This window comes from Girardinichthys multiradiatus, chromosome 22 (genome assembly GCF_021462225.1).
Source record: "Girardinichthys multiradiatus isolate DD_20200921_A chromosome 22, DD_fGirMul_XY1, whole genome shotgun sequence".
Lineage (NCBI taxonomy): Eukaryota > Metazoa > Chordata > Actinopteri > Cyprinodontiformes > Goodeidae > Girardinichthys > Girardinichthys multiradiatus.
The window spans coordinates 15,350,637-15,377,782 of record NC_061814.1 but is presented as its reverse complement, the minus strand read 5'-3'; the positions used below and the strand labels follow the sequence as shown (position 1 = coordinate 15,377,782).

General features: G+C 39.1%; 1 protein-coding gene across 1 annotated transcript in view; it reads right to left on the bottom strand.

Moving 5' to 3' along the window:
• srbd1 (S1 RNA binding domain 1) overlaps positions 1 to 27,146 on the bottom strand; it is an 84,519-nt gene that overhangs the window by 16,033 nt on the left and 41,340 nt on the right. Inside the window, exons 15-16 of the mRNA XM_047351793.1 lie at positions 26,117 to 26,199; positions 1,245 to 1,351 (exon numbers count right to left, since the gene is read on the bottom strand). Coding sequence (XP_047207749.1) covers positions 1,245 to 1,351; positions 26,117 to 26,199 — 190 coding nt within the window. The remainder of the gene's footprint in view (positions 1 to 1,244; positions 1,352 to 26,116; positions 26,200 to 27,146) is intronic.

Here is a 27,146-nt window from a genome sequence, read left to right as displayed (position 1 = left end):
TGTGTAGCTTTACTGGTGGCAGAAATGGAAAAAGCTCACTAGCAGAGCAGACAGGTAAACAGATGATATGATGGCTCCACTGAAGCTCATGGCAGCTTCTTTTACTGTTGGCTACAAAAAGGTTGTACGTTTTCCAACACTTCTGCTTCCTGAGCATATGACAGCAAAAAGTGCTGCAAATGTGTATCCTGCAATGTTCTACAAGCGATTTTCACATAATTTATTTTATAGTTTATGTGAGTTTTTTTTTATGTGTGTGTGTGTGCACACTTGCCTAATCCTCTCAGCTGACTCCAGTCAGCCCTGTAAGTGGGGCCAGGGTGTGAAGCATTAGTCTAAACAGAAAGCTGGCAGACCGCTTGTGTGTGTGTCTGTGTGTACTTGTACTTGTTGCTGAGTGAGGACCATTTTTCGTATTTTTATCGCAAAGTGAGGACATTTTGACAAAGTGAGGACAGTTTCCTGGTCCTCACTTTTCCAAATTCCGTTCTTGGGACAGGGGTTAGGTTTAGGACTAGGGTATGAATTGAGTTATTGTTAGGGTTAGGGATTAACTGGTTAGGGTGAGTTTAGTGTCAGGGTTAGGCACTAAAAATCAAGGAAAATGAATGGAAGTTAATGGAAGTAACTGAAAAGTCCTCATAAAGATAGTAAAACATGGATGTGTGTGTGTGTGTGTGTGTGTGAGCATTAATCACACGTCTGTTCACGAGTGTGAATTAAGTTTTGCCATGTTGTGACTGCAATGGGAAAGTATGTCTGAGGACTGATATGGACTATATCTCTGTTTTAAAAATTGCATGTGCTTGTGCGTGAGTGAAGAGAACAGAGCAAGTGTGTGAAAATACACACCTGCTGTGAAGATGTGGGCAGTTTCGTTGTTGTTTATTATTTTCTAGAAATGATAACATCAGTGATGTACTCTGCTGGCCTAAAATTCATTTTGAACCAAACCTACAGCCCGCAATCTAAAGTTTTATGTTTCAGCACCTTAAGAGGGAAGTCTAGAAAGAGAAAGACCTTTCTCTGCAAACCCCTAATTTGACTACAGCTGGTAACAAAAAATCCAGGAACAGATACAAATAAGATGCCCCAAAAACTGTCACAAATTCTCAGAGATGTTTATAGAAGTCTTCATAATGTTTCACTATGTGACTGAGCATTACGACAGCCAGAGCATTGTGCAGAAATGTCCACGTTGTCAGGCGATGCAGTGTTGCATGAATGCACAGTGTGTGAGCTACCTCATTAGTGTCTCAGAGCAGATGTTGATGTCCACTCCCACAAAGCTCACACACTCCTGAACCACTCCATCCAGCGCTGCCTTCAGAGCTCCAGCTGACACATCATGCTAAAGGAAGACATTAAACAAAAAGACCTCTAAACACAGGCTAAAAATTAGAGCTGTGGTACTGCTGCAGTAAACAAACTATTTTTCACTTAACCACAGAGGATATGTTCATTTCTCTTTGTAGTTCTGTCCTTTCAGTAATTATGGAGATAAGTAATCAACTGTGTACTATCTTTCAAATATCTTATGTTTCCTGATATAACTGACTGTGATTCTGATCCACATTTGGTCAATATGTTCTTAAGAAGCATAATATTTTAACCAATAAACTAATTAAAAGACAAACGAGTAACTTACTGCAGGTGGGGCTTTTTAATAGTCAAACAACCACATTTCTTTATAGAACATAAATAAAAAATTAGGAAATGACTTTAAATAACTGGTTAACAAAGCAGCTACAACTTGTCTCATAAGCAGTTAAGTTTAGACATTTGCTAAGAAATATCCCGCAAACCCGCTTTTTCATACTCAAAAAACGTGGGGATCTGACTACCAAACCTGTGAGAGGGTGACATGGAGAAATGACCAGAGCCCAAATAATAAATGTTGTTTGAGAGGAAGGAAGCCGCATTAGGGCAAATGATTAGGGAGTGTTAAGTGTGGCTCAGCCGTCTTTTTTGCTCATTTTCTTAACTCTGTCAAATAAAAATCATCCAAATGAACTTCCATACCTCTTCACAACCAACATTTCAAGCAGACCAGCACCCGGATGTCTTTCTTGTTAAGCATTAAGCAAAGAGGTTAAAATGAAACAAGGAAAAAAGAAAGGGGAAAAGAAAAGGATCTAAGGAATCCTATGAGATACAGCAGCAGCGCTAAAAGGAAACAGAAGTTCCTAACTGTGGGACATCACCAGAATGCATGAGACTGATGCCTCAGCAGCTGCTTGAGGATTAGCTGTCGCTCTAAAGTGAACTCCTGTTGGGCTGTTGTATCTGTGTGTCACATGCAGGGCTTTGTGTGTCCGCTGTATAAATGTGCCGGAGAGCATCGTGAGTTTCTCTGTAACATGATCGAGCTCTGAACAAACACTGACTTGCAAACAGGTAACAACAACACAAACACACACCCTTCTCTGTCAGCAATGGACAAGACAGAGAGGAATGGGTAAATCAGCTGGAGGTATCAATGAAGATTAGAACACATGTAAATCTGTAGGGCTTATAAGGCTTAGTTTCAAGACTGTATTTGATTAACTTAAAACTTTAACTAAATAATAATTTTATTTATTAAGAGCCAGAAGATAATTTATAATTTTATAATGTATAAAGTATGTCCTTGTCACAGACTAAAAGGCAGGAGAGCCACATGGTTAATACCTGTCACTAATAATAGAATAAACAATGTTAAATCTACAGCTTTATATTAAACAATGCATGTTCTCCCCACTCGTGCTTTGGTGTTCCTAGTACACCTGGGTCTGCATTAAGGTACAGCAAGGTTAAATATAAATATATAACATATAATAACACAGCCCTCACTTTATGCTCCACACAGCCAGTCAGCTGGCTGAAAGAAGTCTTTTACACTTTTCCCTAAGAACAAAAACATATTCGGCTAATTGGAAATATTTCCGCTAACCAAAAACCCAGAGAGTCATGGCGTGTATTAGGTTAATCTTGTTTCAAAGCTATAGTTGTTCAGCTATGAACATCATATCTAATAAAAAGCTGACAGGCTTGCTTCGTGAACGGATAGCCTAGCTACTAACCTAGATTATACCAGGTTTAAAAAAGAGCAGACCGGCAAAACAGCTTAATACTGTGCGTAACAAGAAGCTATACTTGAAAGTTACTACTCAATGTAGCAGGTTTTAATTCAAAGGTTTTTATAAGTCTACATCAAAGTAGCAAAACATACATGGTATGTGCTACATGAATATAACTGTGACAGTCAATATATTCTAACATTTTTGCAACAGTATAAATAATAATTATTTTTATATTTTAAATTAATATAGTTAATGTAATACATTAGGTAACTACCATGATACTGTGGTATCATGGTGTTTTTACTCATTCCATTATTTATTCACAGAATAAATTTCACAAAGTAACCACTCCCCTTTACATAGGCCTTCTAGCCGCTGTCTATTTTGCAGATTAAATGCTCTGTTTGGGCTCTTCAATTAAAAAGGGCAGTAAACTACAATACAAATATATAAATAAATATGCTATAAATAAATAAAAAAAACTCAAAAACAAAAGCTAAACATGATAAATCTCACACAGCTACTTTCTGACAAAATGTCAAATAAATCTTCCCTTTGTTTACAAAAAAAATACCACAACTAAATCATAGGCAAAATAAAAAACACAGCAAAATAAAGCAAAATACCTAAAACTAGACATTTGGTTGGTTTAGAGTGCACATTCGTTGCTAGAGCAACAAACTCCAAACAGATTTCCTAAAAGGTTAAACATCACTGCAGATCTAGACGTAGATTAAAGTTTTTACTTATAAAAGAAAAAAATTGAAGTAATTTTGATGTTAAAGCTGCCTAAAAAGGTCTCATTTCAAATTCACCTTTAATGTTATACGATAACACTTTTCACCCAACAATGCTGTAGCGAAACAAGCCTTTATGTTTTGTTACATAACGCTTTGTAATGAGTCCAACCTTTAGCAAATAAATGAACCAGGATGTGCAATTTTATGACCACAGCTTTTCAAATTTTAAAATTTTTGTCAATACTTGAAGTAGGACAACGTCCTTGAGTTTATAGTTATTTAAAAATATATTAATCACTAAAACGGTTTAAACAGGATCTTATCCCTTTTACTCCTGTTGTTAGCCTTTAATCTTCAAATTATGTATTATTATTCATGAGGTACGATTGCTTTTATTTGATAGCTAATTTAATTTGCCAGTTGAGCCTAACATACTGTATCCATCAAGTAAACACTGCAACAACAGGTTATGTTGTAAAGTGGTGACAGAAGATATTAATGTTTATTTGAAGATAAAAGTAGATAGTTACTTCTAAAAATTAACGTCAATGCTCTCCTTAAATGTTTACATAGTCTTCATAAAAACATCAGAAGCAAAACATTTTATTTGATTTAATAATCAGCATATAGTTCATGTAAATGTCTAATATTAGTGTTAAAAGATCTTTTAAATGAGATGTATCATATAAATTAATGTGATATAATAAAACACATTGTGTGATTAATTTAAATAATCTTGCCTAGAATAAGGAAGACAATACATGTTGAGCCTGGAGTTGAAGGACAAAACAAGACTTGAATTGTCACTTCCTACCAGTTACACCCTTTTAGTGTCTGATTCACACTAGCAAAATCCTTTGTTTGGTCCAGACCCAAAGTGGACTTCATTTTTTTATTTGGTGCGGTTCACTTTTACATTTTACTTTTTGCAAGTGAACTATAACTTGTCAACAAAGCTACAGTTGTGATTATCGGTGCTCCCACTGGACAGAAATGAGGTGGGACCAAAAAATAAAATAAAATGAGAAATAAAAAACAAAAAGAAATGAGGTGGGACAGAGCACAGTCCTGGAAATGGAGGAAAACTATGATGGAAGTCCTGCGTGCTGCATTTCTGTTCTGATCTGGGCAGTTATTGCAGCTGCAAAATCACTGAGAGTGTCAAGAGCCGCTGAATTTTGAAACGGTTTCGGCGAATGCGTTCTGCAAGACCAGGGTTCACTTGAATGTATTCACACCTACACAAAAGGTCCGGACCAAGGGGGGAAACGACCTCTGGTTCGTTTAAAGCAGACCAAACGTGGCAGGTGTGAATACACCCATAGAATAAGTGTTGTGCTGCTGTAGCTAGAGGCATTTTGGAGACAGAAAGTACAACTTTCCAAACAAGGGAGAGTTCCCATTAAGGTAAGGTTGAGAGATTTATGACATCCTGCTGAGGACATATAAAAAGAGACAAGTCAGAGATAGTAAGAAACAATGAAGAGGAAATCACCTGTAATGTCACACCAGAAAAAAAAAACATTTTCACACGAGATGTTTGAAGGTGTGAGCGCTACTGAGAGTTTTGACCTTTCATGAATATGTTCTCATATTTCTACTGAACAGCATGAGAAAATGAAAGATATTCCAACTGCACTCAGCAGTAGGTGCCTCTTGATACATACCTGGGCTCAATAACAGATGGGAGTTAATTGCTTAAAACTGTTGCTACAATATTATTCATATTCAGCTAGTGAGAAGCTTAGAGGAGAAAAACAAAGGAGAAAAAAAGACTAGCACTATCACTAGTTTTGTTTAATTTCAGTCAAAAAAAAGATTTTTTGTTGTGAAGGGGTAATGACATAAATACTGGCCTGATTATATATCCCTAGCACACAAGCAGCTGTCTTTCTGTATTCATTGCAAATGTTGAGTAATGCATGAACTACACTACCTTGCAAAACTTCCAATAGCTCTTGACCTTTGTCAGGTTTTAGCACTTTCTCACAAACTTCAACGCATTCGATTGGGATTTATGTGAAAACTCTCACTTCACGACACCAATTAAACGTGGTGATGGCAGCATCATGCTGTGGGGATGCTTTCTTCATCTGGGAACAGGAGGCTGTTGAAAGCTGATGAAAAGAGGTAAATACAAGGCAATCCTGATGGGAAACCTGCCAGAAGTTGCAAAAAATTTGACACTGAGGTGGAGGTTTACCTTCCATCGTGAAAATGACCGTGAACAAACAGCAAATCACAATCTGCTCTCCATCCAACCTGACTGAGATTCAGCTATTTTGAAATAAAAATGGGCTACAACTTCAGTCTCTATTAGTGCAAAGCTGGTAGAAGCTTACTCGAAAATACTTACAGCTTTAATTGAGAAAAAGGAGGTCCTACAAAGTACTAAATGCAAATGCACAGCATATTATTTTAGATTTTTAATTCGTTTGAAAGTCTTCTAATTTTTTTCAGTTCACAATTTGGTACTACTTTATGTTGGTCTATTACATAAAATACCAACAAAAAATATTAAAGTTTGAGCAAGACCTACTTGGTTTAAGAAATATTACAAAATACACCTCTTCACATTTAAATAGCCTACAGTAAATTCATTCTGTAAATACAGGACAAATATAAAACTGAAATTCCAGAAATAACCAAAGAGCTATAGAAAAAAAAAGGCTAAAACTTAGGGAAGAGTTTCAACAGAAAAACAAAGATGACCCCAAACTAAAGATAGAAAATTAGTTTAAAAAAAATAATAATTAACTCTGACTAAATGCATCTGAGTGATACTGTACCTGTGCATCTTCCAACTGACTTCATCTTACTTTTGTTCATTTCAGATGTTAACGTACAGAAGTCTATAACTGAGCAGGTCAAGCGTTGATCATATGACTTCTAAGGTGACTCTGTTCCCGGTGTATCAAAGTTCTTCTCTACCTTTTCCACACTTTCCTATTTGCCTTCAAAAGTTTTTCTTTCTGTTGGTGCGGTTCTCATCAGAATTTAAAGGCAGAGAAAGCGATCCTGATATTGATAAGATAGATTTGCAAAGCAGCATTTGGTTCCACCTGTCAAAGCCAAAACCTCAAACTTATCCAGAACCAATGGATTGGATCCCTATGTGCGAAGGTCATGTTTGCATTGGCCCAAAAACCAGCTCAAGTCAGGTTACCAATACACTTCAACAAAGTGCTTCTGTCTGCACCAGAAGTGCTAAAACTCTGCTGAGTTACCACATGTCTATCAGAGACACAGAAAAAGGGCATGAAATGTAAAAAAAAAAAAAAAAGAAAAGCTGAGAGAAGGACAGAAAACCAAAATAAACGTTTCACTTTCTCGGTTTTTCACTGAGAAGCTGAAAAACGCAGGAACACAGAGATAGAAAGTCAAGAGTGGAAAAAAGGGTGCAAAAGTAACTGCTAAAAGTTGAGGTGTTGACAGACAAAGATGGCAGAAGTCTTAAGTGTGACAGCTAACTTAAAAACCATGAATCTTGTCACCAAGTGCTAAGCAAATAGAAGAACCCTGCCAGAATGACTGAATGAGCAAAGAGCCTAAAGGAAGTAATGATGGAAGGTTAACTGTAATTTCGAACCTGAGGATCAAATTTCATATAAAGGTCTTTCCATTGCATTGAATCTGGGAACATGAGGAATTTATTTCCTTGTCTGGCAAATCAGGCTGCGTGAAGGGGAATACAGAAAAACTGGTTCAGAAACCATTATTCAATTATTCAAAATTAATAAGTTTAAAAAAGTGTTTTAGTATTGTTTTCCTATCTTGTGTAAGAGCACTAAAAATCAAGCCCAGATAATGAGCCCTCCGCCACTGTGCTTTAAGGCTTGCATCATCTGTTTGTAAATGAGTCTTGTTTTTAACATTTTTGGTATTTTGTTTCACAGGTAAAAGTCTTCACTTTGCACAACCATGTCCATAAGAAATATTCCAGAAGTCTTGCTAAGCTGCAAAACTGAGCTATACGGTTGTGTCCTTTCAAAAGATAAAGGACAAACCAACTCTGCAAAACAAGTCATGTTTGTTTAGTGTTTTTCAAATTGTGCTGTTTTGTACTTTAATATTTAAGATGATCTTTTTCTCTGAACCACCCGATTGTCATTACAGAAGATTTAAACACTGACTGGCTCAAGCATGGTAATTTCCTGATGTCACTTACTCATACATTCATTTTATTCTACTGATAAAATCAATCATCTGCACCCAATCATTGCTGCCTCAGAAACAGACAAGTAGAACTTAAATAAAATGTCCTCCTATGTATGATACAAACTAATTTGCAGCATAATAACCTAGAACAAAGCTACTAAAGATGATGCCAAGCTGTCCTCAGGTGACCTGCTGTCTGATAAAAAGAAGTGAGCTTGTGTCTGGAAATGTATGAAACGTCTGCAACTATGAAGGGGTATAAAAAATTATTGGACTGTATTCAATTGAAATGCTTTTACTTTGTTTTTGTGTGACATGGTGTGGCGAAACTGCTTCGTCACTTCTTTCACACAATTAACCGAGAACAAAGACATGAACCGAGTTCCAGTGAACAAGCTCTCACAGGAGGTTATCTGGCGTTCACTGACTTGTTTAGGGCCTGTGTGAAGTCTCACAATTTATAATATTTTAGGCATGTCTGGAGAGTAGGATTCAGTCTGTTGGTGCAAGCATGTACACGTCTAGGTAACTGTTTTGCAGGAAGTTTAAAATATTGCTTTTGGGCATTCTTGACAGGTGTTAGTATACCATGAAATCATCCCACTGCTGTCATATCAGTTTCAACTGATGATTTATAATCGGTATTAAAACAAACACACCAAATCACACACACAAGCATCCACAAAAACCGAGGGACTTAATTAAAGTAGCTTACCTGGTCTCCTTTACACACAATTAAAGCAAACAGCTTTGACATTTCGAATTCTGACCAAAAATCTTTTTAACCAGTAGGCTTTTTATATCTGATGGGCTAAAAATGTTAACCACAGGTATAAAGGAAAATAAATAAAAATCTATCTGCACATTTTATTATGAAAACAAAAGTGAAGAGTTAGCTTTTTCCATCACAAACAGGAAGTAGTCTGACAGGAATACAGCTAGTCAATGTGTTTTAAACACTTGGCATAAGTATGTGCAACTTCATTATAAAAGCAAAAATAAATTAAAGCTGCAAGCAGCGTTGAAGGCCCTCGCACCTCTGCGCAGCGACCGCGGGAGCCTGGCATCGCCTCCTATATGCCATATACGATGACACCGCGTCACTTCAACACGTCACCAGTAGGTGGCATTTTGAGCAACATGTCATATGATCTTCGGTCATGCAGAGTTTCAGTCTGGAAAAAAGCATTCAAAATTTGGAGTAAATCGGACCTTCCAGATGGAAGCTGCACTCACTTGTTTCTTTGTGGGTGGGGCTAAAACGACATCATCAATTGACTGTGTCAACATGTCCATCATTAAGTCATGATCATGTATACTACATTTCAAGTGGATCCGATGATGTATGAGGGAGATAAAGCCCTTGAAGTGTCCTAGGGGGTGCTATTGATACAAATGTCAATGTAATGTAATAGAGGTGTTTGGGGGCTGACAAAGATCAACCATAATCAGTTTGGAGTAAATGGGACATTCCTAAAGGAAGCTGCACTGACTTGTTTGTTTGTGGGCGGGGCTAAAATGCTGTCATAAGTTGACTGTGTGAACATGTCCATTATTAACTCACTATCATGTATACTACATTTCAAATGGATCCGAGGATGTATGAGGGAGATAGAGCACTTGAAGTGACCTAGGGGGCGCTCTTGATCCAAATTCCAATGTAATGTAATAGAGCTGTTTAGGGGTTGACAAAGATCAAGAATCATCAGTTTGGAGTGAATCGGACCATGCATGTGTAATTTAGAGCCAAACGTATGGCAGTGGCGTGACATCAGAATTCGCCACGCCATCATGGCCACACTCTCCAGCTAAAGCAGTCAGTCCTGGCGACTGTCTAAGACCATCATGTTATGTGTTACTTGGGACAGTTTCACATTGATTATGTGAAGAAAATAAAAAATTGACTCTCTAAAGGAAAACGGGACACTTCCTGGTCTCAGGGGGCGGTGCTTTGATGATATGAGCATCTGATCAGTGAATATTGTTCAGGCCTACAAGCAGATCAATCCGAGAAGGTTTCATTTGTCTGTGACTTTCCTTGTAGGAGCTATATCAATGTAGTGTTTTATGGCGAGAAGTCATATTTTGAGGCGTGGCCACGCCCACATGCTTTCATGTATGAAAAAGCTTTTGGTAACTTTTTATTCCCAATGCCTTAAGAGTATACTGAGTGATTTTCAAGTGTCTAAGTCAAAAGCTGTAGGAGGAGTTCGCTCAGATATGCGGGCTAGAAATGGCCAAAACTGGGTGAAAATGGCAACTTCAATCCAAAATGGCCAACTTCCTGTTGGGTTTGGACCAATGCTTCAATAGACTTTTTTGTAGGTCACGAGAAGTTACATATGTGTACCAAATTTCAAAATCCTCGGTGAAAGCATGGCTTGGGGCTGATTTTTTAAAATTTTGTAGGGGGCGCTGTGTACAAATTAGGCCACGCCCACCAAATATGTCATCAGATCTCTGTTGGGGACTGGACAAGATCAATCACATTGAATTTGGTGCAGATCAGATGATATATGTGGAATTTAGAGCCAAACGTATGGCCATGGCGTGACGTCTGACTTCGCCGCGCTTCCATGGCCACGCCTTTTTATGAAAAGTCACTGTGCTTCAAACGAAGTTAGATCCACTAGTTATTTGTCTTCTGACACAGTTTCAAGTTGATTGGGTCAACAGGGTCAGAGAGGCACATTTCCAACTGAAAAAAGTGACTTCCTGTACTCAGGGCGCGTGGCTTTGATGATGTCAGCATATAACCCCATAGGATTGTCGGGAACCCGAATGTCCTCCTTCATGGCAGCTTTGGTGTGATTTGGAATTTGTTTGGGAAAGTTATTGCAATTTTTCACTTTGGGCACAAACGCCATTTTCGTGTCCCGGCCACACCCCCTAAGCATGGGCGAAAACTCAAGATTTTGATAACTTTTAATCCCCCATCCCTTAACTGCATATAGGCCAAATATGAAGCCGATAGCTCAAAATGCCTAGGAGGAGTTCGTTAAAGTTCAAGGTGAGTAAAAGTGAAAAACGGGCAAAAATCGGCCTTTGACCCAAAATGGCCGACTTCCTGTGCATTTTAGGGCATACCCCCAAGAGACTTTTTTTCTTGGTTTGAGGAGTTCTAGCATTGTGCCAAATTTCAGATCTGTACGACTTACGGTTCGGCCTATCTCACGTTTGGGGGCGTGGCTAAGTGGTTTGGCCACGCCCACTGACGACAATATTAAAGAACGAAAATTTCACGCGGGGGACAATTTTGGGTAAAATCTGGTGAGTTTTGGGGCATGGCAAAGTCCCCATATTGCCCCGCCAAAAGTCCCCGGAAAAAAGAATAAAGAATAAGAATTCGAGCGATTACAATAGGCCCTTGAAGTTTTCCTGCTCGGGCCTAATAACCCACTTCCTGTTGGGTTTGGACCAACGCTCCAAGTTGTAGGTCTTGACAAGTGAAATATGTGTACCAAATTTCATAATCCTCGGTCAAAGCATGGCTTGGGGCTGATTTTTTATAATTTTCTAGGGGGCGCGGTGGACGAATTAGGGAATGCCCACCAAATATCTGATCAGATCTCTGTTGGGGACTGGACAATGATCAATCACATTGAATTTGGTGCAGATCAGATGATGTATGTGGAAATTAAAGCCGAACGTATGGCCATGGCGTGACGTCCAACTTCGCCGCGCCACCATGGCCACGCCCTTTTATGAAAAGACACTGTGCTTCAAATGAAGTTTGACCCACTAGTTATCTGTCTTCTGACACAGTTTCAAGTTGAATGGGTCAAGATGGTCAGAGAGGCACGTTTGTAAGTGAAAAAAGTGACTTCCTGTTCTCAAGGGGCGTGACTTTGATAATGTCATCATTTGACCCCATAGGATTGTTGGTGACCTGAGAGGGTTCAATAATACCAGGTTTGGTGTATTTCAGCCAATTTATGTGAAAGTTATTGCTGTTTGAAATTTGCAGCGAAAAGGCTAAATTTGAGGCCTGGTCTCGCCCCTGCAACATGCTCAAAAACTCACAATTTTGATAACTTTTAATCCCCAATGCCTTAACTACATACTGACCAAATATGAAGCCGGTAGCTCAAAATCCCTAGGAGGAGTTTGTTAAAGTTCGACATGTATGAAAAGTGAAAAATGTCCAAAAATGACCTTTTGACCCAAAATGGCCGACTTCCTGTTGGTTTTACGGCATACCCCTAAGAGACTTTTTTTCATGATTTGGGGAGATCTAACCAAATTTCAACTCTCTAGGACTTACCATTTGGCCTATCTCACTTTAGGGGGCGCTGTAGAGCCGTTTGGCCACGCCCATTTTCAATTCCATTAAAAACCTTAAATTTCACTAGGGAGACAATTTTGGGTAGTTTGGTGAGTTTTTGAATATGTTAAAGCCGCAAAAAAGGCAATTCATTTGTCGCCTGAACAATAAATGAATAAACGGAGCAATTACAATAGGCCCTTGCAGGCCTACCTTAAACCGAGCAATTACAATAGGCCCTTGCAGGCCTACCTGCTTGGGCCTAATTGAAAATAAAAAATAGTTCACAAGTCTCAAATCGCGAGTTGTGTCTAAAATTTATTGAGTGCCTAGAGTCTGTTTGAGTCTGAAGTCACTGTATGTGCGAGTCCGAAGTTCGAGTCCCCATTTATGCTATAGATAAGCATAGCTGAGTTTCATCATCTATCTCTACATATCTCCACATATATCTACACTATACTATAAATACAAGTACATATATATATATATATATATATATATATTAATATCAAATAATATACTCTCATATTCATAATCATTGCAAAAAAAAATAAAAATACAAATAATGCTTGTATTAAGGGGCTGCATGGTGGTGCAGTTGGTAGCACTGTTGCCTTGCAGCAAGAAGGTCCTGGGTTCAATTCCCAGCCAGGGGTCTTTCTGCATGGAGTTTGCATGGCTTCCTCCCACAGTCCAAAGAAATGCCTGTTAGGTTAATTGGTCTCTCTAAATTGCCCTTAGGTGTATGAGTGTGTGCATGGTTGTCTGTGTGTTTCCCTGCGACTCGCTGGTGACCTGTCCAGGGCATACCCTGCCTCTTGCCCATAGACTGGTGGAGATAGGCACCAGCTTCCCCATGACCCACTATGGAATAAGCAGTAGAAAATGACTGACTGATTTAATGTGACAATGAAATTGTGAAATAATTGAATGCATATTACATTCTTAGCTCATTATTATGAAATAAATTTCATTTTCCATTAATATAAAATAATTTTCATATAAAATTTTTACCTAATTATTGTTGAGGCTATTATTATGCAATTCAAGCTGTTTTTTATTTATTTTAAAATGTCATTTTTTTTAAAGGTCAGCTTTTATAGGGGGAAGCCAGAGTACCTGGAGAGAACCCACACATGCACAGGGAGGACATGCAAATTCCAATGCAGCCACCAGATATTGTACAGATTCTGACTGACTTTCTTTGAAAATTAAGCTATTTTAGACTGAATTGTTTACTGTTACCTAAGTTTTTGTTAAATGTGGTGAATAGGATTATAATTAAAGGTAACTGGTTGGCCAATCAGTCTCATTGGGGGTTAAATGTGTTTTACTTATGTTATACTATTCATCTTTTTTTCTATCAAGCAACCTAATTGGTTCCCTGTTTTGTTTGATTTTAGAAATATGTTTACGTTTTATAATGTGTGCGAAAACCACAATTTATACTTCCCTATATATCTATATATATATCTATATATATATATATATACACACATATATAGACTCAGTTTTGTTGTGATGGTGGCAATGGTGCAACCTTATTATTCTTTTTAAAACAAAAGTACCACGGTCTTTTCTTGTGACAGGTATTTCTGGCATGGTGGCCTGGGATACTAGGGTAATGGCTTGTGGGGTAACTAGCTTTACTGGGAGTTGTCATTTGAGGGTATTTTGCTCTCTCACATGCCGTAGATGAGCTGGTAGAGGGCATATGTGTGCTTTTAATAAACTCTTCAAAGGTTGACTCCATGCTAACAATCAATGTGTCTCTGATGGTTTCTAATTTAATGTAAATAGCATCAGAAATGTTTTTTTCAGAAAAATCAAAGATCCTTATAATGTCATTGGTAATTAATTGTTTTAAGTGAGCCAACCGCTCTGCTGGTATAGATGTCATTTCTTTCTGAAGATCCATGCCTATTTGAATGTGCTTCTTTTCAGTATGCTGTGGTTTTTGAGATAAGGATATGGCAGAGATCTCAGGGGAGAGTGTTTTGGTCTTTTGTAATTGACATGATTCATTTTCACTCTGATCAGATGAATCTAGATGCCGAGCTTGGAGTTTGGATTTTATCGGGTCAGATGTAGTGTAAGTGAATTTTGTACAGAGTAGAGAAGGCATGCAGCAAACCGTCTTACTCATAGACGTACCCACTGGTTGGATCTCCTCTGAATTAAATCCTTCAGTTTCTGACTGACTGATTGCCTCTGTATAGAAAGAACTCCGGTCCAATTTTGTTGTAATTGATACAGTGTCAGGAGCAATACTTTTGCTGCTACCTTCTGATAAGTCCTTCTTCTCGGTCTGTTGGTCTTTTTGACATTGTTTGTGTTTTCCTAAGTCATTAACACCTGATTTCACCCTTTGAATGAAGGTTTCAGAGCCTTTCAGAGCCTCTTGTGAATCTTTTGTATAGCTAGGTAACCTAAAGCTAGATGCCTTTCCAATAGGTTCGCCTCCAGGCTCACTGGAATCCAAATTAGAAGATTCTTTTTGCGATTTGGTTTCACTTGTTGACTGCATATTTTTAACGAAATCTGTGACAGTTGACTCCTCTTCAATATTTCCTGTTAAATGGGAAAAACCATCATAGGGCAGATAAGAAGAAGTCTCCTCTGAGTTACATTGTTTCTTTTCTGCCTCACTGGTTGAATCGACATGGATAACACCAGGGTCCTCTGATTTGAATTCTTCACCTTCTACCTCGGTGATCGCCTCTATATGGACAGAGGAAAATGTTTCAGTCCCCTCTGGCTTACATTTGTCCTCTCCAGCCTCGGCCTCAGCATTTAGTCTCTTTTTAATAGATTTGTGTTTTCCTAAGCCCTTAAGAGCTGATTTCAGTCTTTGAATGAAGGTTACAGAGCCTGTGAGTTTGGACTCTTGATCGTCACTGGTTTCATATGTATCAGTGATGCTATTGTCTGTGATAAATGTAGATCCTTCTTGTGAATGGCTTGTATAGCTAGGTAACCTAAAGCTAGATGCCTTTCCAATAAGTTCGCCTCCAGGCTCACTGGAATCCAAATGAGAAGATTCTTTTTGCGATTTGGTTTCACTAGTTGACTCCATATTTTTAACGAAATCTGTGACAGTTGACTCCTCTTCAATATTTCCTGTTAAATGGGAAAAACCATCATAGGGCAGATAAGAAGGAGTCTCCTCTGAGTTACATTGTTTCTTTTCTGCCTCACTGGTTGAATCGACATGGATAACACCAGGGTCCTCTGATTTGAATTCTTCACCTTCTACCTCGGTGATCGCCTCTATATGGACAGAGGAAAATGTTTCAGTCCCCTCTTGCTTACATTCGTCCTCTCCAGCGTCGGCCTCAGCATTTAGTCTCTTTTTAATAGATTTGTGTTTTCCTAAGCCCTTAAAAGCTGATTTCAGTCTTTGAATGAAGGTTGTGGGGGCATTCGGTTTAGACTTCTGATCTTCACTGTGTCCATCTGTATCAGCGATGTTACAGTTTGTGGTAGATGTAGAGTCTCTTTGTGGCAGTTTCCCAAAAGGTTCACCCCCAGATGCACTGGCATTCAAAGAAGAATAATCCTCTTGGGATTTGGTTTTACTAGCCAGCTCTGTGTTTGCAATGACATCGGTGACAGTGGATTCCACCTCAATACTGTGCGGCAGATCTGTTGAACGTGCTTTAGTCTCCACCGACTTACAGTCCTCTTTCCCAGCCTCAGTGATTGGCTCTACAAGGCCAGAGCAGAGTATTTCACCGGGTTTACATTTATCTTTTACTCCCACAGGTACCATCTCTACATGGACAGAGTTCAGATCTTTTGAAGCAGTTGATGATGTTGGCAGTGTTGTTGGGAACTTTGACTCCAAAGATGATGTAGATGAGTCTCTTACACTGCTTTTGTTAAAAGCATCATCATCTAAGTCTTTCTCCTCATCCTGTTGCCTCTTTTTAGGAGATTTGCACTTTCCTAAGCCCTTAAAAGCTGATTTCACCCTTTGCCAGATGGTTTTGGAGGCTTTTGGTTCAGGCTTCTGATCTTCACTGGGTCTGTCTTTATCAGTGGTATTACTGTCTCTGATAGATCTTTTTGGTGACTCATTTGTAATCAAATTGTTAACAGTGGATTCCTCTTCAAGAATATCAGTTAATGTGGATGCCAGTTTACTGTTAGATTGTTCATATTCTGCCCTTATCGAAGCCCGTCGACTTGCAAAAAAATCTTTCAAATAGGATGTCACTTCTGCATTATAGTGACCAGGTTGAGTTATTCTACAGATCCCATTTACTGTTGTAATCCCAATCCTTTCCACTTGTCTGCAATTGGAACACAAACACAATAGTTTATTAACATCGTTCGTAACCTGATCAAATCTATCCACGATTAGTTCTTCAGCCAAGTGTGGTAAAGAGGGAGAATTGGCACCTATTAAAGATGAATCTCCTTCCGTTGACTTCGTTGGAAGTGCTTCAAGCTTTCTGAATTCAGGCATCTTCAGAATATCTTTGTGAATTGTAAATGATCTTTAAAATGTTAAAACTATATGTCCAGAAACACTAGTATACTGGACTATTCTGGCCTCAGAATTAAAAGTGTACACGTTTAAGGCTCTGTGATGTCATCTCTGTTCTTAGATCTAGGCTGATGTCATGTGCTTTGAAGTAGTGTGATGTCACTGCTCCAAAGCACATGTAATGTCACACAGTTCTAAACACCCACCCCCACCAAACACCCCACTTCCCCACCCCTTCATACACAAGCACACTGCTTCATACATTTTTCTAAATAAATAAAGGCAACAATGCATTTTGTTGCAAGTTTCAAGTTTCAGTTGTACAAAAGATTTGTAAGAACATGAGCAATAGAGAGAATTTAAGTACACCCTTTCATCAAACTTTTTGACAGGTGGGTGGGACTTCCGGTGAGGGCGGGACTTCCGGTTGGCGCCATGTGGGCGCCATGTGGGTGCCATGTGGGCAGGAGGTCACGTGGTCAAGCAGGTGGTGTGTCCAAGGGGGCGTAACCGTGGATGCTGATTGGTTGTCGTCATTAGGGGCGATACCTTAAATGAGTCAATTAACATTCAAAATTTGCAGTAAATCGGACCTTCCAGATGGAAGCTGCACTCACTTGTTTATTTGTGGGCGGGGCTAAAACAACGCCATGAATTGCCTGTGCCAACATGTTCAGCATTGATCCCTGATGATGTATACTACATTTCAAGTGGATCTGATGATGTATGAGGGAGATAGAGCACTTGAAATATCCTAGGGGGTGCTGTTAATCCATATTTCAATGTAATCCAATAGTGGTGTTTGGGGGCTGACAAAGATCAACCATATTCATTTCGGAGTAAATCGACCTTCCTGATGGAAGCTATACTCATTTGTTTCTTAGTGGGCGGGGCTAAACTGATGTAATCAATTGACTGTGTCAAAATGTCCATCATTAACTCATGATCATGTATACTACATTTCAAGTGGATCCGATGATGTATAAGGGAGCTATAGCCCTTGAAGTGTCCTAGGGGGCGCTATTGATCCAAATTTAAATGTAATCCAATAGAGCTGTTTAGGGGGTGACAAAGATCAAGCATATTCAGTTTGGAGTGAATCGGACCTTCCATATGGAAGCTACAGTCATGTGTTTATTAGTGGGCGGGGCTAGAGTGATGTAATGTATTGACTGTGTTAACCTGTCCAGCTTTGATACATGATGATGTACAGTAAGTTTGAAGTGGATCCGATCGGGCATGAGGGAGCTAGAGCACTTGAAGTGTCGTAGGGGGTGCCGTTGAGCCAAATTCATATGTAATCTAATAGAGCTGTTTAAGGGCTGACAAGGATCAACCATATTGAGTTTGGAGTAAATCGGACCCTGCATGTGTATTTTAGAGGCAAACGTATCGCTATGGCGTCACATCAGATTTCGCCACGCCGCCACGGCCACACCCTCCAGCCAAACCAGTCAGTACTGGAGATGAAGTTAGACCATCGTGTTATCTGTCATTGGAGACAGTTTCATGTTGATTAGTTGAAGGAGATCAAATATGGCCCACACTAAGTGAAACATGACACTTCCTGTTCTGAGGGGGCGGGGCTTCGATGATGTAAGCATCTGATCAGTGAATATTGTTCAGGGCCAGAGGTAGATCAATCCCAGAAGGTTTCATGTGTCTGTGACTTTCTTTGTAGAAACTATAAGAGTTTCGTGTTTCATGGCGAGAAGTCAGATTTTGAGGCTTAGCCACGCCCACATACTTTCATGTAGCAAAAAGCTTTCGATAACGTTTAATGCCCAATGCCTTAAGACTATGCTCATTGATTTCGATTTCTGTAAGTCAAAAGCTGTAGGAGGAGTTTGCTCAGATTCCACGTGTGTAAATGAGACAAAATGGAGGCTTTGATCCAAAATGGCCGACTTCCTGTGGGGTTTGGACAATGGGTCCAAGAGATTTTTTTGTAGGTCCTGAGAAGTTATATAAGTGTACTGAATGTCATACACCTGGGACACAGCATGGCTTGGGGCTGGTTGTTTTAGTGCTCCTAGAGGACACTGTTGAGCAATTAGGCCACGCCCACCAATTTTATCACTGGAAATCTTTAGGGGGCTGGACCAGTATCAATCCTATTGAGTTTGGTGGCGATCGGCTTAGAAATGTGGAAATAACAGGCAAATGTAAGGCCATGGCGTGACGTCTGTCATCGCCACGCCGCCATGGCCACACCCTCCCGCCTAAAGTCTCTGTGTTCCAAACCAACTTAGACCATCTTGTTATCTGTCACTAGGGACAGTTTCGTGTTGATTAGGTAACAGGGGTGAAATTTGGACCTTTCACAGTAAAACATGGTACATCCTGTTCTCAGGGGGTGGGGCTTTGATGATGGCAGGATGTGACCATTGAATATTGTTTGGGGCCAGATGTGGATCAATACCAGAAAGTTTTGTGTGTCTGCGACTTTACTAGTAAGAGCTATAACAATTTCAATTTTTTTGGCGAGTCGTCAAACTTTGAGGCCTGGCTCCGCACCCTCAGCATGCTCAAAAAGTTACAATTTTGATAACTTTAGATCCCCCATCCCTTCTCTGCAAACTGACCAAATTTCAAGGCGATCATTCAAAATCTGTAGGAGGAGTTCGATCAAATACGGAGGCTATAAACGGCAAAAATGGGGTCAAAATTCAAAACTCAATCCAAGATGGCCGACTTCCTGTTTCTTGTAGGACGTGGGTGCAAGAGAGTTTTAGGTAGTTCTTGGGGAGTTCTAGAAGTGTACCAAATTTCATAACTGTATGATAAACTAAGTTCAATGCGGAGGCTTTTTTGAAAATTTCAGGGGGGCGCTGTTGAGCCATTTTTATTGCGACTTTTGTGAAACCCTTAAAAATACGTAAATTTTCACCACGACTGATGGCTCCGCCAAATTTGCAGACTTTTTGAATATGTTAAAGCCGCGAAAAAGGCGATTCATTTCTTGCCTGAATAATAATAATAAACATTCGAATTACAATAGGCCTTCGCAGCTGCTTTGCTGCTCGGGCCTAATAATTCTAGCGATTACAATAGGCCCTTGCAGTTTTTCTGCTCGGGCCTAACAATGAGCCCACTAAAATGACACTGGATCATGCTGGAACATATTTTAATCGTGCCGGGGCATGTCACAAGGAAATGATTAAAATAATACCAGGATGCATTTGGGAGTTTCTGCAACTGATCATCTCTTCAGTTCTTGTTATCTTTTGTCCCGATAAATCAAAGCAGGAACCATCATTCACTTTAAGCCTCAATTTCTAACTCTTCCTTTTACTTTCTGCTTTGTCTGCTCCTGTCTCCCCTCCAGCCACTGCCATTCAAGGGGGAATAACGGTATGCGCCCGTACAGGAAAGAATCAGTAGCAACGTTGTGAAAGTGACATCACTTACCCAACTTACATAAAAAACCATAAGATTCAGTACATTTTGGCCATAGATATTTGGCAGGAGATGGTGTTTTGCTACTGATTTGGTTAGGTGGAAATAAAGTTTCCAGTTTATGAAGACTTCATAAATATATGATTATTATGAAGACTTCAGGTTTGCTGATTGCAGTCAAATTATGAGTTGCTTGAGCCAAACTTTTAACTTCCTTCCCCAACATATCATGCTCCTAAAAGAGATGTAACAGACAGATCTTGGCTAATTGTGACTTCCAGTCTGTCCACATGTAATTTTTTTCCTAGAAGAATCATATTGGGCACTAAACAAAATTGTTTGTGCAGATAATTCGTTAGAAATCCTTTTATTTGTAAATACAAAAACATGACAAACTTTTATTGCACCGCCTTTCAGTCACTCAAAACTCAAACATATAGTACGCCTGTGAACTGGGAAAGAGGTATTGGGAAAGATAAAAATCCAACTCTAAGAAATACAGGTCCTTCTCAAAATATTAGCATATTGTGATAAAGTTCATTATTTTCCATAATGTCATGATGAAAATATAACATTCATATATTTTAGATTCATTGCACACTAACTGAAATATTTCAGGTCTTTTATTGTCTTAATACGGATGATTGTGGCATACAGCTCATGAAAACCCAAAATTCCTATCTCACAAAATTAGCATATTTCATCCGACCAATAAAAGAAAAGTGTTTTTAATACAAAAAACGTCAACCTTCAAATAATCATGTACAGTTATGCACTCTACTTGGTCGGGAATCCTTTGGCAGAAATGACTGCTTCAATGCGGCGTGGCATGGAGGTAATCAGCCTGTGGCACTGCTGAGGTCTTATGGAGGCCCAGGATGCTTCGATAGCGGCCTTTAACTCATCCAGAGTTGGGTCTTGAGTCTCTCAACGTTCTCTTCACAATATCCCACAGATTCTCTATGGGGTTCAGGTCAGGAGAGTTGGCAGGCCAATTGAGCACATTGATACCATGGTCAGTAAACCATTTACCAGTGGTTTTGGCACTGTGAGCAGGTGCCAGGTCGTGCTGAAAAATGAAATCTTCATCTCCATAAAGCTTTTCAGCAGATGGAAGCATGAAGTGCTCCAAAATCTCCTGATAGCTAGCTGCATTGACCCTGCCCTTGATAAAACACAGTGGACCAACACCAGCAGCTGACAGGGCACCCCAGACCATCACTGACTGTGGGTACTTGACACTGGACTTCTGGCATGTTGGCATTTCCTTCTCCCCAGTCTTTCTCCAGACTCTGGCACCTTGATTTCTGAATGACATGCAGAATTTGCTTTCATCCGAAAAAAGTACTTTGGACCACTGAGCAACAGTCCAGTGCTGCTTCTCTGTAGCCCAGGTCAGGCGCTTCTGCTGCTGTTTCTGGTTCAAAAGTGGCTTGACCTGGGGAATGCGGCACCTGTAGCCCATTTCCTGCACACGCCTGTGCACGGTGGCTCTGGATGTTTCTACTCCCGACTCAGTCCACTGCTTCCGCAGGTCCCCCAAGGTCTGGAATCGGCCCTTCTCCACAATCTTCCTCAGGGTCCAGTCACCTCTTCTCGTTGTGCAGCGTTTTCTGCCACACTTTTTCCTTCCCACAAACTTCCCACTGAGGTGCCTTGATACAGCACTCTGGGAACAGCCTATTCGTTCAGAAATTTCTTTCTGTGTCTTATCCTCTTGCTTGAGGGTGTCAACAGTGGCCTTCTGGACAGCAGTCAGGTCGGCAGTCTTACCCATGATTGGGGTTTTGAGTGATGAACCAGGCTGGGAGTTTTAAAGGCCTCAGGAATCTTTTGCAGGTGTTTAGAGTTAACTTGTTGATTCAGATGATTAGGTTCATAGCTCGTTTAGAGACCCTTTTAATGATATGCTAATTTTGTGAGAGAGGAATTTTGGGTTTTCATGAGCTGTATGCCAAAATCATCCGTATTAAGACAATAAAAGACCTGAAATATTTCAGTTAGTGTGCAATGAATCTAAAATATATGAATGTTAAATTTTCATCATTACATTATGGAAAATAATTAACTTTATCACAATATGCTAATATTTTGAGAAGGACCTGTATAAAGTTTATTCCACCAAGTATGTCGAATCTAAACAACAGCCCACTGCTGTTGAAAAAGGTCTTATCAGAGAGTAGAGAATATGGTTTAATGTTTTTCAGTTATTTATTTACTTTAATCTTTACACTTTTTTATAATTTACACACTGTTTCAAACTTGTTCACTAATTCATATTCGGCTGTGGCAAAATTACATTTTGTATTTTATCTAATTTTATCTATCTTAATCAAATCTAAAACTATTAGTCCTTTTAGTGAATCGGTCTTGCTTTTGATTCGCTTTAGTTCAACGATGAACTGGATAATTCTGCACTGAACAGATTCTTAAGAAACCTCTTACCTTTTTGTGGAAACAAAGAAGGATAAAAGAAAAAGGATAAATGAGAATAGGAAGAAAGAATTTCTGATGCTTTTTGGTATTGGAATCACCTTAAAATAAGACAAGCGTAAAAACGTCAGTATACAGATTAGGAAGCTTTAAAACTAAATTGTTGTTTGTAAATAGTAAATTGACTGAATTTATAAATGCCTTTCTAGTCATACCAAACACTCAAAGCGCTTTACACCTAGAGCCACATTCATCCTGACAAACTCCAGCACACTGATACACAGATTAGTAGGCAACTCGAGGTTAAGTGCCTTGCTCCGGAGCACAATGAAATGTGGCAGGCAGAAGCTACAATCGGACCCACAACATCATTCATATGTCTCCTTGTAAAACCTTTACTATATTTGAGAAAACTAAAATGTGGATTCCTACTGTTTTGCCAACATGTTGCTAAAATCTCGCCTCGTTCTTGGTGACCCAATATGGTGTCTTGTGTGGTGGGTCTATTGTTGAAGCCCCAATGATGAACTACCTGAAAGAAAGCAGAAACCTCAAACTTGTGCTCTTACTGGCTTTTATTTTAGTCCTAAAACTGGCCATGTTCACTGGATCAGTGGATTTAGTTTGTTGCTTCAACAACACTTTTTTCTATAAAAAGCATTTACAATAGAGACATCCTTTTATGTGAGGCCTTGTCGTTGTTTACATTTAGTTTAGCCATGAAAAAAATTATTGAAAAGACAAAAACAATTCTCCAAGTCTGATCTCAAAACATTGATGTTTGATTCATGAAGATCAGTCATTGCGTCAGAAATATGAAAATACAGGCAAAAAGCAAGAATGAGGGAATGTCTGAAAGCTGTAAGGAGAAGACTGACAGTTCCTTTAATATCCGGCTGGTGGGTAATGTTTTCTTACACAGCAGTGTGTTTCTGTCTGTGTTTTTCAGTAGCAATTAGTTCCACCGCTGTATGGATTGGCCAACTGTTAACCAAGCACAGCAACCACAGCAAGCAAGTGACACTAACTTATTTTAAGGGCTACTCCAATTATTAAGACAGAAAAACTGCTTTAAAATGTGCCAGTTTAACTTTCTCAAATGTGCACCAGTCTTTAAATGAATAAAAATGAACATTAAGGAAAAGAGTATCACTTGCTGCAGGTTTAACCATGCCATATAAGACCTTTTATACACAGCGAGACCTTTAAACCAGGGGTGCTGCAGTGAAAATAATGTTCCCACACCAATACTTACACCCAATCTGAATTTAATGGGCTTCACTTTTTTAGCCCACAGCTCATTTCCGCCTTTCTCTCAGAGCTGTCACTCACTGGCTTAGCAGAGTTAGAGAGAAAGAGAGTGCATGCTGTGCCAGCTGTCTAGAGTTACATCTGCCCTTATGCTTTCTGGGTCTAGTAGAAATAAACTTTAAGAAACCTCAAAATGCCATGAAGCGCACAAAAGAAAAAAGTAGGCATGAGCTCACTTTTTTCACACTCATGCAAAAAAAAAAAAAAAACACTTTGACTTATGTATTACACATGTCTTTAAGTGCATGCACTCTTACCTGCTAACTCTAAGAAGAAACAGGGAGGAAAAGTGTATGTTTGTGAGTGTGTTTGTGTGAGCTCACATGCAGCTTTCACTGATGTCCCATCTCATATCTGTCAGCGCCCAGAGTTTATTTACTCTGTTATATTATCATTTGTTGACCCAGTCACATGATCTGAGAGCGAAAAGTGCAGAACTGTGGGCACCCAAGAGAGCCCGGCAGAATGTGATGAGAGACAAGGGCTAGTGACCTAACACGCTTGCTGACACACACACACACACACACACACACACACACACAAGCAGCTGCACAACCTGACCTTCTCCTTTCACTCGCAAATGTCCGTTTTAGCTTTTTCCGCTCATCCCTGCTCTTTTGATATTTGTCACCATCTGCTGTGTTTTCAAACCCTCATCTCTGTTTTCTCTCCTTCAATAAAAAGTGGTTTTCCACTGGGGCTTTCTGTAGCTCCTGCTTATAGCGAAAATACAGCTGCACCGATCAGGCTTTTTTCCTGACCGATACTAATTTCTGGTTTTCCTTGAGGTCTGACCTGAGGATTTCTATCTTGACCGACTCTGATATTTTATTCTAAGGACTATGGCAAATAAGAGAAAAAACGATTATCCACATAATGCATTAAAGCACAGGTCCCAAACCGTTTCTCTAATTTTTACTAAACTCAAATGAACACATCACAATGCAAGCTGATGTATTTATAGACCACAAAAAGTGAGAGTGACTATTTGTGATGCACTTAATTAGAAGGTTTAGGGTTTTTTTTGCATTTGATTTACAGAAGTCCAATCAGAGACAGTCAACAGAAAACTGTCCAACTGACTGGTGCATCTCTAAGCAAAAGCCACATTTTAACATTTGCATCTAAACATTAAACACTCCTCCACATATAGGTTCCACATATAAGTGGCTCTGATAAATTGTTTTGTTTTTAGTGAATCTGTCAGGAAATCATGGATTTATTACAGCCCAACCTACAAGTCTACTCAAAACTAGATAATAACAAATCTATATTAAACAGTTTTGTAACTGATCATTCATTTGTTCATTGCTTGACCAAAAAAACAGCGTTTTCCTCATTGAAACAGCTTTGCTTTTGCTCAGCCTTGCAGCAAATAAACTCCTCTCTCGCATCACAACTCAATGATTAAATTAGCTTCACATCCTCACAAACAGGAATTCTACACATTTAGCATTTTAACTGCTGAAGGAGCAAATTTTTTAAGCTCTATGCCTTCCTTTTTACCCCCTAGCTTGATATAAAACACATTTTTAAATTAAACTTTTCATAGATGTTGTTATCTGTCTTCTTTAATCATTAAATTAGTCTGATTTCATCATGCAGAGCTGGAAGGCAGATCATTGAATGATAACATTTTCTTCTACCTTTTTTTGTATTCTCTCAGATCTATTTTCCAGGATCTCCCTACCTCAATTGGAGAACAAAACAAAATGTATAGTTCCTGGACACAAGGCGCAGCAGGAGTATGACACAATAAACTCACAAATGACAGAATCAGCCTAAGTCTTGTTTAGGTTCCCTAGAGCAACTAATGACAAGAAATTTCAAAAACCAAGGTTCTAATGCATGTCATGGCTGACTTCTAATAATTTAGTGAGTCATCCTGTGCATCATCTGTTTGAGTTCATCTTCGTCCCTGATTGCCTCCTCCTTTCATTGACATGTTTACAGGGTCTTTTTTTTATTTGTCTTGTCTTCTTCTACAGCATTCTCACCTTTCTCCTACGACACCAATTCCATAATTGCTTTCTTGCATTTGGCATAAAAAGAAATAAACGTCTAACCTGAGCATAAAGTTCTAGAAAAGGAACTGAAATGCCTGCAGAACCTTCATTGTGCCACTGACCATAGACGTCTTTTCACAAAGAGATGCTGATTGGTACGAAATGAGCAAAAACTAAATCTAGATCTAATTTTACTTGGTTTTTTTCTTCAAAAACCATTGTTAACATACAAAATCAAATAAAATACGTACCTGATACGTTCCAATGCCGATGTGTTTGGGATCAATCTTCACAAGCTCAGCCAGTGGATCTTGGACACGTCTTCCAATAGACACTAAATAAAACGTGCACACAGAGACACATCATGAAATCAGGTTTCTCATGAGAATCTCACATTTTTGTTTTTTTATAAACTTGCAACATGAATTAACAACAGTTACTGAATATGCAAAACCACATTATATACAATTACTGAATATGCTAATTATCTGCATAATAGAGAGCCTCCCTAAAGGCAAGCCCAATCTAATTGTGATTCCTCCGCCCCCCAATAATAATAATTAAAGCTGCCATTTAGGAGTGCCTCTGCACTTGTCATTTTGCATCGTGATGGACGGCGAAGCCATGAACCCTTAAGCCACTCATTTATACAATCCGGAGCTTGTTGGCTCATAATGAAATGTAGCACACAAACGCTCACAGTCTGCATTAACCAAAGTAGCTTTTAAAGCATCATCTTGCAACTACAAATAATAGTGTCATTTTATGATTATGCTGTCAAGTACAAGAAACAATGAAAAAAAAAATGCAAAAATGAGAAAAGGCACAAGATCACTAGCAGACAAAGGGAAACGATGCTACCAGTTTTGGCTTTAATTCATAGAATTGTTGCTAATTTGTTCCTTTTAGTCTTTTTTAATGAGAAAATGTGTTGAATCTGTCCCTCCTAGTTATTTTAATCTATAATTTAAAAATAAGCAATGCGCCCAAAATTGAATTTGAATTTAAAATTTGAATTTGAATTTAAAATGTGATGCATTCAATCTAAATTACATGATTCATTTGTCCTTTCTTTGGTCCCCGTTTCGGAGCGCTAGGCTGCATTTTAATTGCAGGCACTAAAATACATGTTTGAATTTTCGAGGTTTGCATGAGTGTAATTCAGCATGAGATGTGTCCAATTCATATCTTGGAGGCGGAAAAGATAAAGGGAAAGGGGAGGATGAGATGCAGTGGAGGGAGCATATCTGGAATCAATGGCTCTTCTCTCTCTTCTGGCTG